This window comes from Centruroides vittatus, unplaced genomic scaffold (genome assembly GCF_030686945.1).
Source record: "Centruroides vittatus isolate TY-2023 unplaced genomic scaffold, ASM3068694v2 contig_301, whole genome shotgun sequence".
Lineage (NCBI taxonomy): Eukaryota > Metazoa > Arthropoda > Arachnida > Scorpiones > Buthidae > Centruroides > Centruroides vittatus.
Genome location: NW_027121927.1, coordinates 2,164,790 through 2,180,526, shown reverse-complemented (window position 1 = coordinate 2,180,526; position 15,737 = coordinate 2,164,790). Strand labels below are relative to the sequence as shown.

Genomic DNA, 15,737 nt, shown 5'->3' with positions numbered 1-15,737 from the left:
TATGCATAGAAATATGCGCGTAAAAATACCAGATACATGCATGTTAAAATGCCTAAAACATATTATGCATGTTAAAAGCCAGGTAATTAAGTCTATTATGTCTAGGGTTTCTCATTTCCCGTTCCTTTGCTTGTCCCAGGATTCCGGGATAAAAGTGAATTGTTTTCCGGGATCCCGGGATAAAATTAATTATTTTTAAGATATACAAAATATCTTTAAATCGAATGATATAATTATTTTTCATTATTAAAAGTAATTTAATACGTTCTGCAACCTCCAAAATCATAATATTAATAATGCTCTGTAAAATACAGTAGAGAGTCGTTAATCCGAATCAATTGGGGACTGGGGTTGTTCGGATTACCGGTTATGTACAAAAAAATATATTAACCTGTCCAATGTTCAAATTTTTCTCCGTTGCGTGTCGATTTTAAGCCTAACGAAAATTTTTATTATAATAATCGATGCTATTGTATCGTTAAAAATTATTTCTTTATTTTGTACAAACAAAATAAAAATATTGAAGAATATAAAAACATGAAAATTATACTTTAGAAGTAAATCTAGTATCAAAAACGTTCGATTCAGCACGACACAGTCCGACTGAAAATCGTTCGGATTACCGGCGATTCGGATTTCCGGGGTTCAGATTAACGACTCTACTGTATATATCTTAAAATTACCTTTGAATTATGTAGAAATTTTCACAAATAGAAAAAAAATTATTAAAGTTTCTTGGAAACTGCTTCCAAAAAATTGCCTTTGAATTGAGTTGAAAATTTAAAAAAAATGAACTTAGATCAAACTTCTAAGTTAAAAGGTAATTTTGAATATTTAAATAAAACATAACACAAAATATTTTTATAAATTTTTATTATTATATTTTAAAAAGCAAAAATGGTTAATAGTCCGATCACTCAATCTGATTCTTATTTAACTAATGAAAAGTCCCGCTACCGAGAATACCCTTTCCGCTTTAATTCATGTGGGTGGAATCGTCTTTAATGCATTTAAGAGAAAACGGATGTTATGCGTTTTTTCACCTGTAGCCTGGAAGAATTCTAGTTCGTTTTTGAGATTGTAGTACTGTACTTCTTTTGCTCTCTAGTATTCTTGATTTGTCTATCTGGGCTGCTTTAATAGAAACATCAAGCTTATAGCCCGATAATTCGGCAGTTCGTTTGTCTTTAATAATCAGGTTTATGAAGAAAAACGTCATACTTGCATACTTCGTACTCGTCTGTATTCTTGCCCAATTTGCACAACCCGGCATAGTGCAGTTATTGAAGTTACTGGACATGGTTAAAAATTAAGACTGCATAAGCACAATTATTCCAGATATTACATACAGGTTCAATTCTGACAAAGAATTTTCAGTCCTGCCACAAATAAGCTGCATATTGATTATTGACCATTTGTGACATGCCATATCAAGAAAAATTTTAAAAACTAATAAGTAGGTTTAAAATTAATAAATACAAATGAATTCTGACAGTTTGTGTGTTAATTATACTTTGTATTTGCCTCAACCTTAACACAAAATAAGAAAAAAAGTAAACTTTTAAGAAATTTGCGGGATTTCCCGGGTTAAAAAAACAACAGGGATCCCGTTTGAGAAACCCTAATTACGTCGTACTTTTTAGATGGGAGGAAATAAACGAGCGACAATAGGTGACAAGGAATTTGAAAGCGATGACTTCACAAAACACAATTATAGAATAATCAAGTTAATTACGAAGAAAATTACATACTCAATAAAGTTCTATATCTCTATGCTATCTGATCAAATTATTGAATTTATTTCTATGTAATATAACTGTTTACAAGATGATTGAGGATGATTTAAACTAGGGCACCACAGGAGGAGAAAAACTAGGTTAACCTAGTTTTTCTCTTCCTGTGGTTATGTTACTGGTCTGAAGTAGTCGTACAGGGCTGTAACAATAACATTCGTATTATTTTGTCTGCATCCCTGTATAAACGATGAGAAATGCGTAAACGTTCTTATTAAGTTATTAATTAAATTTTAGATTTAATGTCGAACTTGATAGTATTGTTTCGTTTCCAACCGATATCTTGAACTCTGCTAAAGTGTCAGGCAGATAGACTTATCTGTGATCAAGTGCGGTTTTGGCTCGTTTTGACGCTTCACTTTGCGTTGGTGTAAAGACGTTTCAACATGCTAAGACATTTGAATTTTTTTTAGCAGGAACAAATTATGGCATACATTACAATAAGGAATTTTCCATTTATTTTAAATGTCCAGAATCAAACTCCTTCACTTAGTTTCTTATAGCAATTCTGCAGTAATTTTTACTGTTTTATCCATGTTGTTAGTCAAACTGAACTTGATATAATGGAATGTTTTCTACGCATACTCCATATATATATTTGACTACTAACAAGAAATGATCTCTCCCTTATATTTAATTAAACATCAGACTTGCAGAAGTTTTTGAAAGATTTAAATTTAACATTATTAAATTAATAGATATAACATTTACAAGAATTTTAATCCAATTAATTCAAAGGATTTGAGAATAGAAAGATTTCCATGGCAATGCAAAACATGTTCGTTTGTGGGACTTTAAAGGAATACGAGTTGGACGGTTCAAATTTAAAACAGTTGAATTGTGCGCACCCATCTGTATTTGGATGACGAGTGATATTTCTCAAGCAAATTGTACTGTACATGCGTAAAAAAGATTCACTGCACAGATAGCAGAAATAAACTATAGATCACTTGAAAAATAGCACTCGCAATCATGCAAACAATCTATAAAATTTATAAAACGCTTAAACACTACCGAAAATGATCAAATCTGTAAAATATGCAGTAAAAAATCATAAACGCAAATTTTATATGCATTTTTAAAAAGCTATATAAAATATGCGTTATCCGACAACCTTAATTTGATCTACTTGGGCCGAAATCGTGCTTATATTGAAGTTTTGACATCAGAAAAACAAACACGCAAAAAAAAAAAAAAACCATGCACGTGCATGCATATCTGGCCCTTGCTCATAAACTTAGATGTTTGGAACCAATTAAAACAAACGGAATATTTGTCATCTGTGATTTTTTCGATGATACGTGAACAAGTTAAATTAGTTGCAGTACCCGAGGCCATCTTCCGTTGTCATCGTAGCGCTGTTTGTTTTCTTAAAACAAACTGCATTGAAAACTATAAAATTCTACGAAACAAAAGTACGGTCGAAAGACATTAGCATATTTAATAGATCGAAGAAAATCAAGCATATTTTGTTTTTGGACGTTGCGTTGAGTAATTTCTTTCTCCAGCGGTTTCTTGTCTTTATAAAACACAAATTTAGACGCAACTTCGGAGGATTTCAATAATCAATATTTTGTTCGTGAAATTTTAATGTTCAAAAATATTTCTCTTTGGAATGCACGCCGTTGCATAAAGTTCTGGCATTTCAATTTCACTCGTTAATTTATGATTTATATGTGGAAATAAATAGAATGACGCGCTGCTTTTTTCGTATTTGGTTTGTATAGCCAAAGACGAATTTTGTGCGACTTTCAGCAGAGTAAGATGCTTGAGTTTTTACCAGATGCTGACGACGTCGTCATATAGACTTTGTCGAACGGAAAATTGAGAAAAACGGGAACAAAACTACGACTTTGTGTTATTTTCTTTCTTTTCTCGTATCTTTTTCCCTCTCCATTCCAACTAGTGAATATATTTAATAATAATGTAATGAATTTCTGGAGCGGATTACTTACAAGTCATTTCAAATAATTCCTTAACATACTTTACAACGTGAATAATTTTCTAGACGTTTTCGTACACGATGTCAAACGATCTCATGTTCAGACATCATACACTATGCACTATAATTTACTAAATACCATTAAAAAATTATATGACATTTTACAAATTAACTGTTATATATATATTGCTACGCTTTTACACGAAACACATAAAAGCGTAACATTGCTTTTACAAGTTTTACAAGCAATTTGTTTTTCTGTATGAAGACGAGTGCCAAATTTTCTAGAATGCTTCCCTTCGAAACATTCTAGACAATTTAGCATAGTCGTCTTACCTTAGGCGATTATTGAGAGGAAACGAGTACCTCCCGGCTTCCAAGATGTAGTTTTGTTGGCACCATCCCGTCCAGTAATTTGGAAACTACCGATATTAAGAACAATTCCGGATTATTGTAGCGTTTTCGTCAACCACCATAACCTCGATGTAACGATTTTCTTATTCCTGTACAGTTTTTCTCGTGAAGTTAGGATTGTTAGCCGAGGCGAAAAATTTCTCCCCTTTCAATTTATCCTTAATTAATCCTAAAGGGTTATTCAAAATAATATCGTCGTCAACCAATATTATGAACTGATACGTGACTATTCTATCTCTTGTATATATTTTAGGAACCGATTTAAAAGACTTGGCGAAAATTAGACTTTTCTAACGGAAGTATTTGTTTGTTTCAGGATTGCGTGGAAGAAGCGTACTTGACGCGTCTGTTCGATTCCTTGATTTCTCCCCGATGCTACGCCTTGATTGCCATCAAGAAGAAAGCAGAGTGAAGGATCATTTCTTCGAAAATTACAATTTTATTAGTAATAAAACGTAATTTATCGACCTTTTTTTTATTTAAATAATTTGTATAGACGCGAAGACATTAAGCGAATTTAACGATGAATAAATTCTGCCAAGGGTTTTCGTGGAGCTGCGCACATCGCGATATATTTCGACTACAGTTTTTGCGAAAGGATGGGTCTGCGCCAAATCCTGGTGAAGAAGAGCAATAACAATAAGGAACATGGCGCATAATATGCCGCAAACTTTTTCTGTATCTTTTATGAAAACTGATAAGTTGCACCTTCTTTCTGTAATGTTCGGACTGTTTATAGAGTTTTGCTTTATTTCAGATCCTTTTTTTCTATGTAATTATATCGAACATTTAAGAGTGATTTACGCTAAAGGCTTCCTTATTCATGGCAAAATTAAATAATTTTAAAACTTGCAAACCTTGAGGAAAACACTACTATTTAATTTTATCATTAGTTCTCTAAGAAACGAAAAACGATGTGGACAATTTCGTGTGTACTGTAGCCAAGAGTATAAATGGATTTCTCGCATTTTTTCGATCGAAAACGGAGATTAAAGTCGAAAGAACCCGGTTGAAAATATCTGGCATCTGGAAAGGCAAAGTTGTCTTTGTAACGAATCCTTAAAATATTTAAAAAGAAGCCTTAATGGAGAGAGTCGAATTTTCGGGCAGACGCACGGAACGCCACTTACCTTGGCAACGGAACACAACAAACTTTAATAATTAATTTGTTTTTGTTACGCCCCTCTTTGTCGGTGTTTAATATTCGTCGGCCGAGCCGCTAATTACCGAGGTAGAAAATGGCGCCGGTTAATCAGAATGTTTTAAACGGGAACCGCCCGAGCCCCGGGAGACTATCGTGGTTCCATTTAAAATATTAAATGTAAATTGTTGATCGGGAGAAGAAAGTCACAACGATATTTTCTCTCGTTTTCTAATAACAAATCACCAGATGCATTCGGTTCAGGTCTAAATTTAATCTTTGTGTTTCTAGAGTTTAATTTGTTCTTCCAATCGGAAAGGTCGATTTTTACCGAACGAGATTCTTATTGGTTGAGTAAGGCATCGAATTATCCCGGAGACCGTAATTGGCCAGTACTTTATTTAGGAATAAATAAGGAAATGTTCATTCCCAAGTAAAGGAAGATGAGAAGGCACTTTCTCGCTTATCATCTAAAACTGCTCCTTCGTTCCATTCCAGAATCGGTTGGCACTGCCGCTCCGTTAAGTGGGAAGAGCGCCGGTTCGATATTTCGGTTGACGTCTCTATGACGACGTGACAACACGACGAAAGAAACGATTCCGTCCCTCTTTCCCGCCGCCCTTTCAGGTTAACGACTCAAATTCCGAGGCGAAAATACCTTTCAGACCTTTGCTTTGTATCGGGTGAGTACTCTTCCCTATTCCAAGTTATTTCCCAAATTAACGGTGGTTTGGAGAACAGCTTTAATTCAGTTTAGAGAAAATGTTTAGGTATTCGTGGAACGATTTTCGGGTTGTTTTTCTTTCATTTTTGATTCTTCTCTATGGATTCTAAGAAGGCTGTCCGCTATTCGGTCAGGTCCTCGAGGGAAGCGACCGTATGGTGAGAGTAGGGATCTGACATCTCTGAGTGAGACCATCTACGAAAAATCCTGGGTCTCCCGTCGCTGTGCAGTACCCTAACGTTTCAAGCTTTTATAGCGACTATTCAAAGACGTTTTGTGACGAAACTGCGCTTTGATTTTTATTTTATCTCGTGACTTTTGATTTTGCGTAGCTAATGAGTGGTAGGAGAAACAGCGTATTAACAATTAAAGACAATGACGTCTCATGAATAATTTATTTTCAGTCATCGAGTTTCTCCAGAGAGTTTCGACATCACACGGAATGATCGCCACTTCTTCGTACCGCCTTCCGACGCTCCTTTTCGTCTCTATTTCTTCCGAAAACTGAAGGCAAAAGAAATTCAGGTAAAGTCTTTGTTTCTTTCTTCAGTCGTAAAAAATGTATTTTATAAAAGCACGAATAAATTTAAGTTGTAGGTTAGCCAATGATTATTCAGTCTGATAGAAAGTCTCGATTTTTCTTCTGCTGTGCCTCAGAAAGGAAATGTTAACATTTCCAAAGCCTTTGATTCGCTCCCGTTAAAAACATTCTCGTATTTAGAATCGGGCGTTCGTAAGGAATAGATATTAAAAAGAATTTCCAGTTAGACTAAAAGAAAAGATTTTTGTCCACGTAAAAGTTAATATTTGAGAACGAAGACATTTGGCTTTGGTCGATGATGAAACACAATAGTTTGATGGAATCGTTCGATTTTGTAAAACCGTTAATTTTGTAAGGTGTTTATAAATGCTTTTGATTGAGTTTCAAAACTGTTTTCTAGACGAATCTTCACATTTTCTGCTGAAATAAATAATTGCGGTTTGAAATTAATAAGTTCATTAAAATCAGCCGGGAAAGTTACGCAACTCGTTGCTGGATTATTTGTTCTAGTGACGGGAAAACTATTTTTTCAACAACTCGAATCATTCGATTGAGCTCATTTAATAATTCAATCAAATAATTCAGTTCGTTCGCTCTGGTTAGAATGGTGTATTATGGATAACACGTACCGACTCGAAGCATTCAAGATCAAAAGATTTGTAACGTGTCAACTGAATTGCCGATTTATAAAGAATTGATGACTCGACGAATGGTTTCGACATCAGAAATTAATTTATCGATCAAACGACCTGAAGAAGTTCAGTGCTGTAATTTCTAGGAATTGGTGATTAATAGATTATTTTGTTTATGTACAGTAATGACTGAAGGTTATAAATTAATATAGTAAAATAAAAAAAGTGAAGTTCAAAGGAATAAGAATAAAGACAAATTATTATACCAGATACATGACCTAGTGGTTTATAAATTTTTAGAGTATATTTGTACACAGCATATAGATCATAATTTCTATATCTTATAAAATATAGAAATTATGCTGAGGAAACAAATTAGTATAGAGCGCAATTAATTTCGATTTATTTCATCATATCAGCAATACAACCAATAACACTTTATTGTTTTTTAAATAAAGTCGTTTCACAGACACAAGTATGGTGATATTTTCCTTTCTCGTTTCATATTTACAGCTTTCCAATTATACTTTCGGAGCCGATCCTAATTCGTGCCATTCTCGTACTGAAATCATCCGAGATTACGTCATCGCTTCCCGGACATACGCGTTTCCATCACTCGAAAGCATTTTTTACCGCAATAATATTTTAAGTCAATACAATAACAATTGCAACTATAATCGTTGAAGTTTCCGCTCTAGGATAGAAATTTTTACGATAATATTAATGGGGAAACATTAGTTTATTGGACCAATTGATTTTGTTTCTTACAGCGTTAAGATGGAGAACGTCTTCAACGACTTTTTCGTCTTTTCCTTCGTCGCTCACGCGCGGTCGGAGAAAGAATCGTACAGGAACCGAAGACGGAACCTGTGGTTGACTCTTCAGAAACATTCTTGGTTCGAAAAGGGAGAAACCTTCAACAGCGTCGAAAAAGGAGGTAATATTTTTACTATATTTCGCTTCTCTTTCCTTCAGGATCGGTACCGCTCCTCACTAACCACCCTTTTTCGCTAGAAGAAGCATTGTTAGTTTGTGATGGAATGGGAAAAAACATCATACGACGAATAAAGCTTTCTTCCACTTGCAAGTTTACAGTAGCGGCGAGCGATTACTATGGAAACAATTAAACAAGGCATCTATCTCCAGGAGATTTGCGCGTTAAGGAAAATTTTCGACGTATAGAATATTTGTTACTGCCACTAAGATTCGCCGCTTTCGATAGCCAATAAAGTGATAGCGTATATCTTACGTCAGAACAATAGAATATATCCCTTGCGCGAAAATGTGACAGTCCATCTAATTGACCGATGTATTAGATTTTTAATCGGCTCCTTTGTGTAGTCCCAAAGCATTCAATGGAATAAACGGCGGTATTCCATTGAATGCTGTGGAATACCACATGTGTAATTTTGGTGCTAAACGTTTATCGCCATCACTCGCGGCGATCTTGTAATTAGAATCGAACCTTAAGCATTGACTCCACTTACGTGTGTTCAGCAGGAACGGCGAAGATGTAAAACATTATTCCATCTTTTGATGTAATAATGTTTTACATCTTCGCCTCTGAACGTTCTCCAGTAACGTTGGCAGTTATGCAAAAGAAGCCGATTAGAAACGCTAATACATTGGCCTATTACAGGGATGGCGAACCGTTTTAGCCCGCTTGCCATATAGTAAGCAAATTTGGCTTTAAAGATGTTTAAGCGTGCCAAAGTTTTAGACTTCGAATAACGATATTTAGAAATATTAAATGAATACGCTTTAATTAGAATAAGTGTAAAAAATCTGATTGAAAAAGAGATGATAAGGTGATAAACCGAAAGGATGGTTGAAAAACATAGGTGATAAATTGAAATCGTATATGTTACGAGCCAGAGGATTTCTTCTTAAGTGCCACTTTGAGCATAGATTCGCTATCCCTGGCCAATTAGATGCACTGTCACATTTTCGAGCACAGAGGAGATTCTATTGTTCTGATGTCAGATATATGTTATCATTTTATTGGATATCGAAAATGGTGGATCTTAGTGACAGCTACAAATATTCGACACATCGCAATTTTCCTTAGCTGCGCGGCGAGCCGCTAGAGCGCTACCTTCTGGGATTATTTCAATAGCAATTGTCGCCGTAACTGCTGGAAACGTGAAGTGGAATCAAGGCTTTAAATTAAAGCTGGGTTAGCGACAGTTTCGTAATTTCTAGTCTTTCTTCCACCAATTTCGATTTTCAAAAGTTGGCAGGTCATAGATGTTTATCCGGCCTTCGTTTCCAAATGGGAGTAGGCGAATTTTCTTCATCCTCTCAACTTCCAACGAGAATTTAGAAGTACAGTACGTTTGATGTCTATCAATTCTTATTCTTTTGTAAAGTTTAGTATAGAATCTTTCCTACAATTTCATCACTTTTTTTATTTCTCCATAGCTTCAGTTGAGATTTTCATTACTCTTGCAGCCAGGTTTGTTACACAATCTAGAACATAATGATTGTGTAACAAACCTGGCTGCAAGACGGTACAGTACCATTCCTTTCTCACGAGTTTGTAGGCTGAGAATAGAATACCCTTCACGCTGATTATCTATTTAGTGTTTTTGATGTCTTCTTACCATACCCGAAACCTCAAAGGTCTTGGTTTTCGTTCTTTCCCCGCTCTTTTTTGTCTTTTTTTATTCCCGACGCATTCTTATAGCAGCTATTGATTCCGTTATTTGTACCGGAAATTCTCTGATCGGGAGAAACTTCTTTTACCGACGAAACTCCGTTTAAAGAGGATACTTCGGACGTCTTCTGACACCAAGTCTTTCTCACATATTCGGGAATAAAATGATCTACAGATGGTGTTGAGGTTAGTCAATATGGCCTGCATAAAGCTCCAGAAGCTAGCCCCTGAACGACGCTAGCCAACCAGTTAAAAATAGGTTAAGAAGTGTTACCAAAATTAGTTATTTGCGTTACGTTTTAACAGATAAATGCGATATATTATTCGATAATTTATCTTTAATTAAAATTATTTATTTATTCAGTATAGGCTATTTTTAATTTATCAAATCTAAACACAAGCCCGGAACGTTTATATTTATTAACAAAACTGACAGGACGGCCGGATGGCCGAGCGGTCAAGGTGGCAGCCTACCGCTCTGGGGAACCCGGGATCGGATCCGAACGGGTCGAATAATCCCCAGTAATTTTTCGGGGGGTGGTCCGTTCGGATATGTCGGGCCCCGTCCCTCACCACCCGGTCGCCCCATTGTGGGCCTGGCCGAACCCATAATGGGCCTTCTAAAAGAGGCCCTCTTAGTGCCCACAGGGCAGAGAGTTAAAAAAAAAAACAAAACTGACAGTGGAATTACCGACGGGGTGTAATTGGCGGGACGAGGGGTCCAGAACGTCGTATGTGGGTGCGATTTGGACACTGAATTTGGATTATTATTTAGAATTGAACCCGTTTAATGTTAATTAAATAAAAACATGTTTACAAAATTTTGCTATTGGTTGCTTTATGAAGGATTTCGTCATATTTCTCTGTCGGGTGATAAGAGTCCAGAGAAAGTCCAAATGTCACTGTCGATGTTGACGATCAGTTCTTCGGCAACGATGGCCCAGGGACTGGCTTTGTTTGGTGAAACTTTTGGATCAGTTAGGAAGGTGAGGTCGGCTGAGGTGTTCGTGCTCAGTCGGCCGCTCGAGAAGTATAACACAAGGAACTTACATTTTGATTATGCGGTTGGAGCGTGTCCTGATAGGCGACAGATTGGCAAGAAAAGAACGGACCCGGGATGAAAATTTGTACAGGCTAAATGACTTCTGTTTTCAAAACTGCTTATAATTTTAAAACAATGTTTTGAAGTTCGAATATATAAATTTTATTTGTGTGTGTGTGTGTGTGTGTGTATGTCGATGGAGAGGGTTTATAAGCCCTTATAGCCTCCCCTTGTATCCGCCACTGTATTCAGTGCCGAATAATACGTCTACGACTGTCCATCTCGAAGCTCGTTGCATTATCAGTTGTACTAGTCCGGATACATTTTATGCACTAAACTTTTCAGTAAGTGGCTACTGGCCGCTCGATTGACTTACTGGACGTGTCCGAACGAGCCTTAAAGCATAGAATATTTTCTCTCAAACTGTCAAATATGTGTATTGCAATAATAATAGCCAATGTGATGAACAGTTTGAAAGTTTGAAACTGGAAGAGTCAAAAAGACCTCTTTGAAGCCGAAGCTATATTTTCATCTACAAATATAAACGGTATTTGGAATCACAGACAATGATAAAAAAAAAGTTTGACGATTTAATCATCATTGCTGACAGTCATCCAATATTAATGACCGACCTCATAAAATAACTTTCAATATATGAATATGTAAGTTAAAAATATCGATTGTAAATGTACTTGCAAAGCTAGAGGAATGACACATAGTCATATATTATTTATAAATTTATTAAAAATATTATGTTGTGTCCTATAAATATTTTATATGTTATATCTTTTTTCCCTTCTCTTTTTCTACTCTTCATTACAATAGGATCACGTTTCACTTCCGTTAATAAGGTTACAGACAAATTTATTGATGGAATTTATTGGAAGTAACTAACAAGTAAGTTATATATTCTTGAGTTTAGAGCAATAATCGAATAGTATTTTAGTTTTTTTGCTACCGGTAGTACACCGATTCCTGTTGCAGAAAGCTGGTGACATGTTTGTTTAGATCTAATTGCAAATGAAGTAAAAAAGGCATTCCACATAATATCATGCTTTGATTTCTTTTTGATGGCAATAGATACTAAGTATTTAACAGTTTTTTATATTCTTCGACTTATCTTTAACACATATTTACTCTTCTTGGATTCTTTTCTATCGATTTTCGTTGGTCCCGTCTGAATATGCAGCCAAGTATACTTTAAACAAATTGTTAAATCTTTGAAGATCCGAATCTGCAAAATATAAGCAATACACAAAAGGTGAATAAAAATACTTAACCTAATTTTTCTGCTGTCGAGAAACTTTAAATTACTGTACCTTTTTATCCATGTTATGCCAAGTCTGAGTTGGTGGAGTCCGAGTTAGCGGGGGTTTACATTCTTCAGAAAACAAAATCAGTTAGTTCACACACTTCCCTCTGATCAAATTCAGAAAATGAGATCTGAAATCAAACCTTATGACTTTCAGATGTACAAAAAACTGTAAAAATTTGAATATTTTTTGACTCGATCGAATTGTTACCGATTTTATCTATTTCCGATCAGTAGTACTATCATATGGTCTATTATAGAGAAGTTTCATGTCGACATCACGAGTGACGTCATGAGCATGCGCAATTGTCCAGCGCCATCTTTGTGACTCTGTGACTTGTTTACGTTTTGTGTGTTCACGTGCGCTTTAACTGGGGTTTTTGTGTTGATTTTTTCGTTTCGAATATCACTATGGTGATTTGTTGTGTAATTGGATGTAATGCTAGTTCACTCAACAACAAAGAAACATCATTTTTTAAAATTCCCAGCATTATTTGTCATCAAGGATCCCAAACTGGGGAGCTTTCACGACGAAGGCAAACTGCATGGCTCTCGAGAATTAACCGGAAAAATTTCGATACGAATAAAGTGAATATCAATACAAGAGTTTATCAGAAACATTTCATTTCAATATTTACATTAATAAATACTAAGTTATATTTTAAAACCTAAAAGAGTTTACTGATTTGCTTATATTAATTTAGTTAGGTATAGTGCAAACTTATAAACATTACACGTTAAAACTAAAAGCAAGTAGGCTTATTATATGCTATTTTCAACTAGAAACTAAAGGTACTGAACAATTTGAATTAAAAAAATTGCTACAGCTGTTTTTAATTAGACTTTACTTTCAGACAAAAATTCTTAGTTAAGAAATACGTAAAAACACGAGTTTAAAGAAGTTTTGGATGTACTGTACACAAACTTACTTGTAGTTTTTATCAACTGTGCATGTTAAGACGATTAATGTAAGATTTAAATTATTCTATAACACAATGTAATAATAGACGACGTGATAGTACTACTGGTCGATGGTAGGGTGACCGAACAATTAAGGTAGCAGTCCGCAGCTCGGAAAGACCTGGGATCGACTGTGGAACGGTGGAAAATCCTAGGGATTTTTCGGAGACGATCGTCCGAATATGTCTGAGAGACAAGGTGTCTTGTTTCCTTCGAATAAAGCTATCGGTTATTGTTTTCCAAGCCTTAATTCTAGATATAAACGAAACGAATATGCAACTTACTGGTCTCTTGCTGAGGTGATGTATGGCAAATTCGGCCTAATCGGGTAATGTAAACATTGAGTCTTTGCGGATGATCGGGTACGTCGTTGTAAAAAGAAAATATTTCCGTTTCGGATATGTCTGACCTCGCATCTCACCATCCGGCTATCTCATTGTGGGCCTGGCCAAACACATGATGGCTTGATGAAGAACAGACATATCTCTAACTGACGGTCTTTTTTTTTTTTTTTTTTTTTTTTTTTTAACTCTTTCCGCCCTGTGGGCACTAAGAGGGCCTCTTTTTAGAAGGCCCATTATGGGTTCGGCCAGGCCCACAATGGGGCGACCGGGTGGTGAGGGACGGGGCCCGACATATCCGAACGGACCACCCCCGAAAAATTCCTGGGGATTATTCGACCCGTTCGGATTCGATCCCGGGTCCCCCAGAGCGGTAGGCTGCCACCTTGACCGCTCGGCCATCTGGCCGTCTAACTGACGGTCTATGGATCGAATCGAATCTGGGTCCTTATTCGCCCAGATTCGATTCGGGTTCTCTAGCGTCTAGATTGATAAGCTGAGGCTGACTTAAGCGTTTCGTCCACCAGAATGGCGCTATTTAGCAGGGACCCACATCGAGGTTTCACTGTATCTACATTTTCTGTTATTGATACTTGCCATTCCGTACCTCGTCGATATTCTCTGAACTCTTCAGTAGATTGGTTTTACTCTTGCTGTCTGGAGTCAGACGGCAAGAGTAAAACCAATCTATTTCGATCAAGCCTGATCTATTTTTTAAGGTCAGTTTTTTCCCCCCATCTAGTTATATATCCCGTCATCCATCGTCTTCATCTAAACACCAACAAAGTGGCTCTATTGGAACCTTCGGAACTGGGAGAAGACTTCGACCTGCGCCAAGGTGAGCTCCAAAATAAATGACTTCTTCCATCTCTTCCTGTTAAACTCATTCCTCGTCGTTTTTTCTTTCTTTTCTTTCTTTCTTTCTTTTTTTTTTTAGGCATCTACACCGAGATCCACCGTTTTCAACCCCCTAACTTCGCCTCGGCCTCTCGTGCGGTGGACGATAAGGCCTGCGTCTTCGTCGGCTTCGTGTGTCTGGAAAACGCCTTAGACAGCGTCTTAGAAGAGTCCTGGAAAGAATGGACCGGCGCCCGTCTCATGTACTCCAATCTCTCCCCCGACTTCTCCGTCTCCAGGTTGTCCTTTTATCGACGGCTCGATCCGCCCGATCCAGACGTCTTCATGTACGTGTTGCTGGTCGAGTGCGCCGACGTCACCTCTCGCAACATCTTCCGGTTGCTTAACTTTGTACAGAAACTTAGAGTAGAGCGCGTTTTCGGTTACTTGTCCGTCTACAAGACGGAGTCCACGCTTCTCACCTCCTCGCTCATCAACGGGATGCTGATGGAGTCCGAAGATACCAACGGCAAAGTGGACATCTGACAATTAAACGCCCTTCTGACCCTCTTGACTCAGTGACCTCTGGGACGCTTCCGATTCCGTAGAGGGAAAAACGCGTTTCATACGAAGATGATTCGTTCCAGATTTTAAACCTTCCACCGGTTTCTTTGGTTTCGATTTTGTTTTTCTTGAGCCTACAGACGAACGATGAGATGCCAGTCCCGGAATTCTTCTGCCTCCATTCCGATGCAACTGGGGACAGGAAAAGCGTAGGGATTCAAACGTGCGTAGAAGTAAATGGACGTCATCTTATTATTCGAATCGATGGGTGAGACAGAAACGACGTCGGCCCTCCTATCGGATCGAAGTTGATAAAATTTTGGACGGTTGTTTCACCGGCCAATTGACGAGAGTTGGCAAGAGAGGATCCGCAACGCTCGAGGTGAGGAGAGTAAAAATACGTTGGAAACTCGGATGGAAAAAATCCCCGGAAGAAATATTTTTTGCAGTTTTTGCATTTACGGAAAAGCGAAATAATTCTGTTTTCCCCCCATTATTTGTACACATTTTCATCTAATCTCCTCTCTATCTCGGACCAATGTTTCTGGCTTAATAAAAGCCGTGTATAAAACAATTGAAAAATAATATTTTTCTCTTCCGCATGTTCGCTGACACTTGACCATTCTTATAAGAAGAGGCATCAATAATTTTAACGGGAGGGGTGCGAATATTCTTTTAGGTTTCGGAAGTCGCCGTAATATTGTTATTCGATACTTTTCGACGAATTATTCACGATTTAATTTCGATTTTCCGAATTAAACGTCCCGAAAAAATCGCTTTTCCATTTTAGATGAACATTTTGTAATTGTCAATAAATATTCCGCTTGTGAAAGATAAA

The 15,737-nt window shown here is 36.8% G+C and overlaps 2 protein-coding genes across 4 annotated transcripts in view; both read left to right on the top strand.

Annotated features, from left to right (window-relative positions):
- Nucleotides 1-6,539, top strand: part of LOC136972769 (probable methyltransferase-like protein 25) — a 24,953-nt gene extending 18,414 nt beyond the window's left edge. Inside the window, exons 7-8 of one of the 3 annotated variants that reach the window (XM_067267409.1) lie at nucleotides 4,466-4,604; nucleotides 6,419-6,539. In XM_067267409.1, coding sequence (XP_067123510.1) covers nucleotides 4,466-4,561 — 96 coding nt within the window. In that variant the 3' untranslated portion in view covers nucleotides 4,562-4,604; nucleotides 6,419-6,539. Of the gene's footprint in view, nucleotides 1-4,465; nucleotides 4,622-5,788; nucleotides 6,327-6,418 lie in introns of those variants that run through there. The other 2 variants (XM_067267407.1, XM_067267408.1) reach the window with 2 other exon arrangements.
- On the top strand, nucleotides 6,419-15,737 carry LOC136972776 (uncharacterized). Its single transcript, XM_067267421.1, has 4 exons — nucleotides 6,419-6,539; nucleotides 7,958-8,124; nucleotides 14,241-14,336; nucleotides 14,436-15,737. Exons 2-4 carry the CDS (start codon nucleotides 7,965-7,967, stop codon nucleotides 14,879-14,881), a joined length of 702 nt encoding a protein of 233 aa, XP_067123522.1. The 5' UTR covers nucleotides 6,419-6,539; nucleotides 7,958-7,964; the 3' UTR covers nucleotides 14,882-15,737.

Coding starts and splice junctions, on each gene's coding strand:
- LOC136972776 (XM_067267421.1), top strand. CDS start 7,965: ATGGAGAACGTCTTCAACGACTTTTTCGTCTTTTCCTTCGTCGCTCAC. Junction 8,125..14,240: donor CAACAGCGTCGAAAAAGGAG/GTAATATTTTTA, acceptor CCCCCCATCTAG/TTATATATCCCGTCATCCAT. Junction 14,337..14,435: donor AGACTTCGACCTGCGCCAAG/GTGAGCTCCAAA, acceptor TTTTTTTTTTAG/GCATCTACACCGAGATCCAC.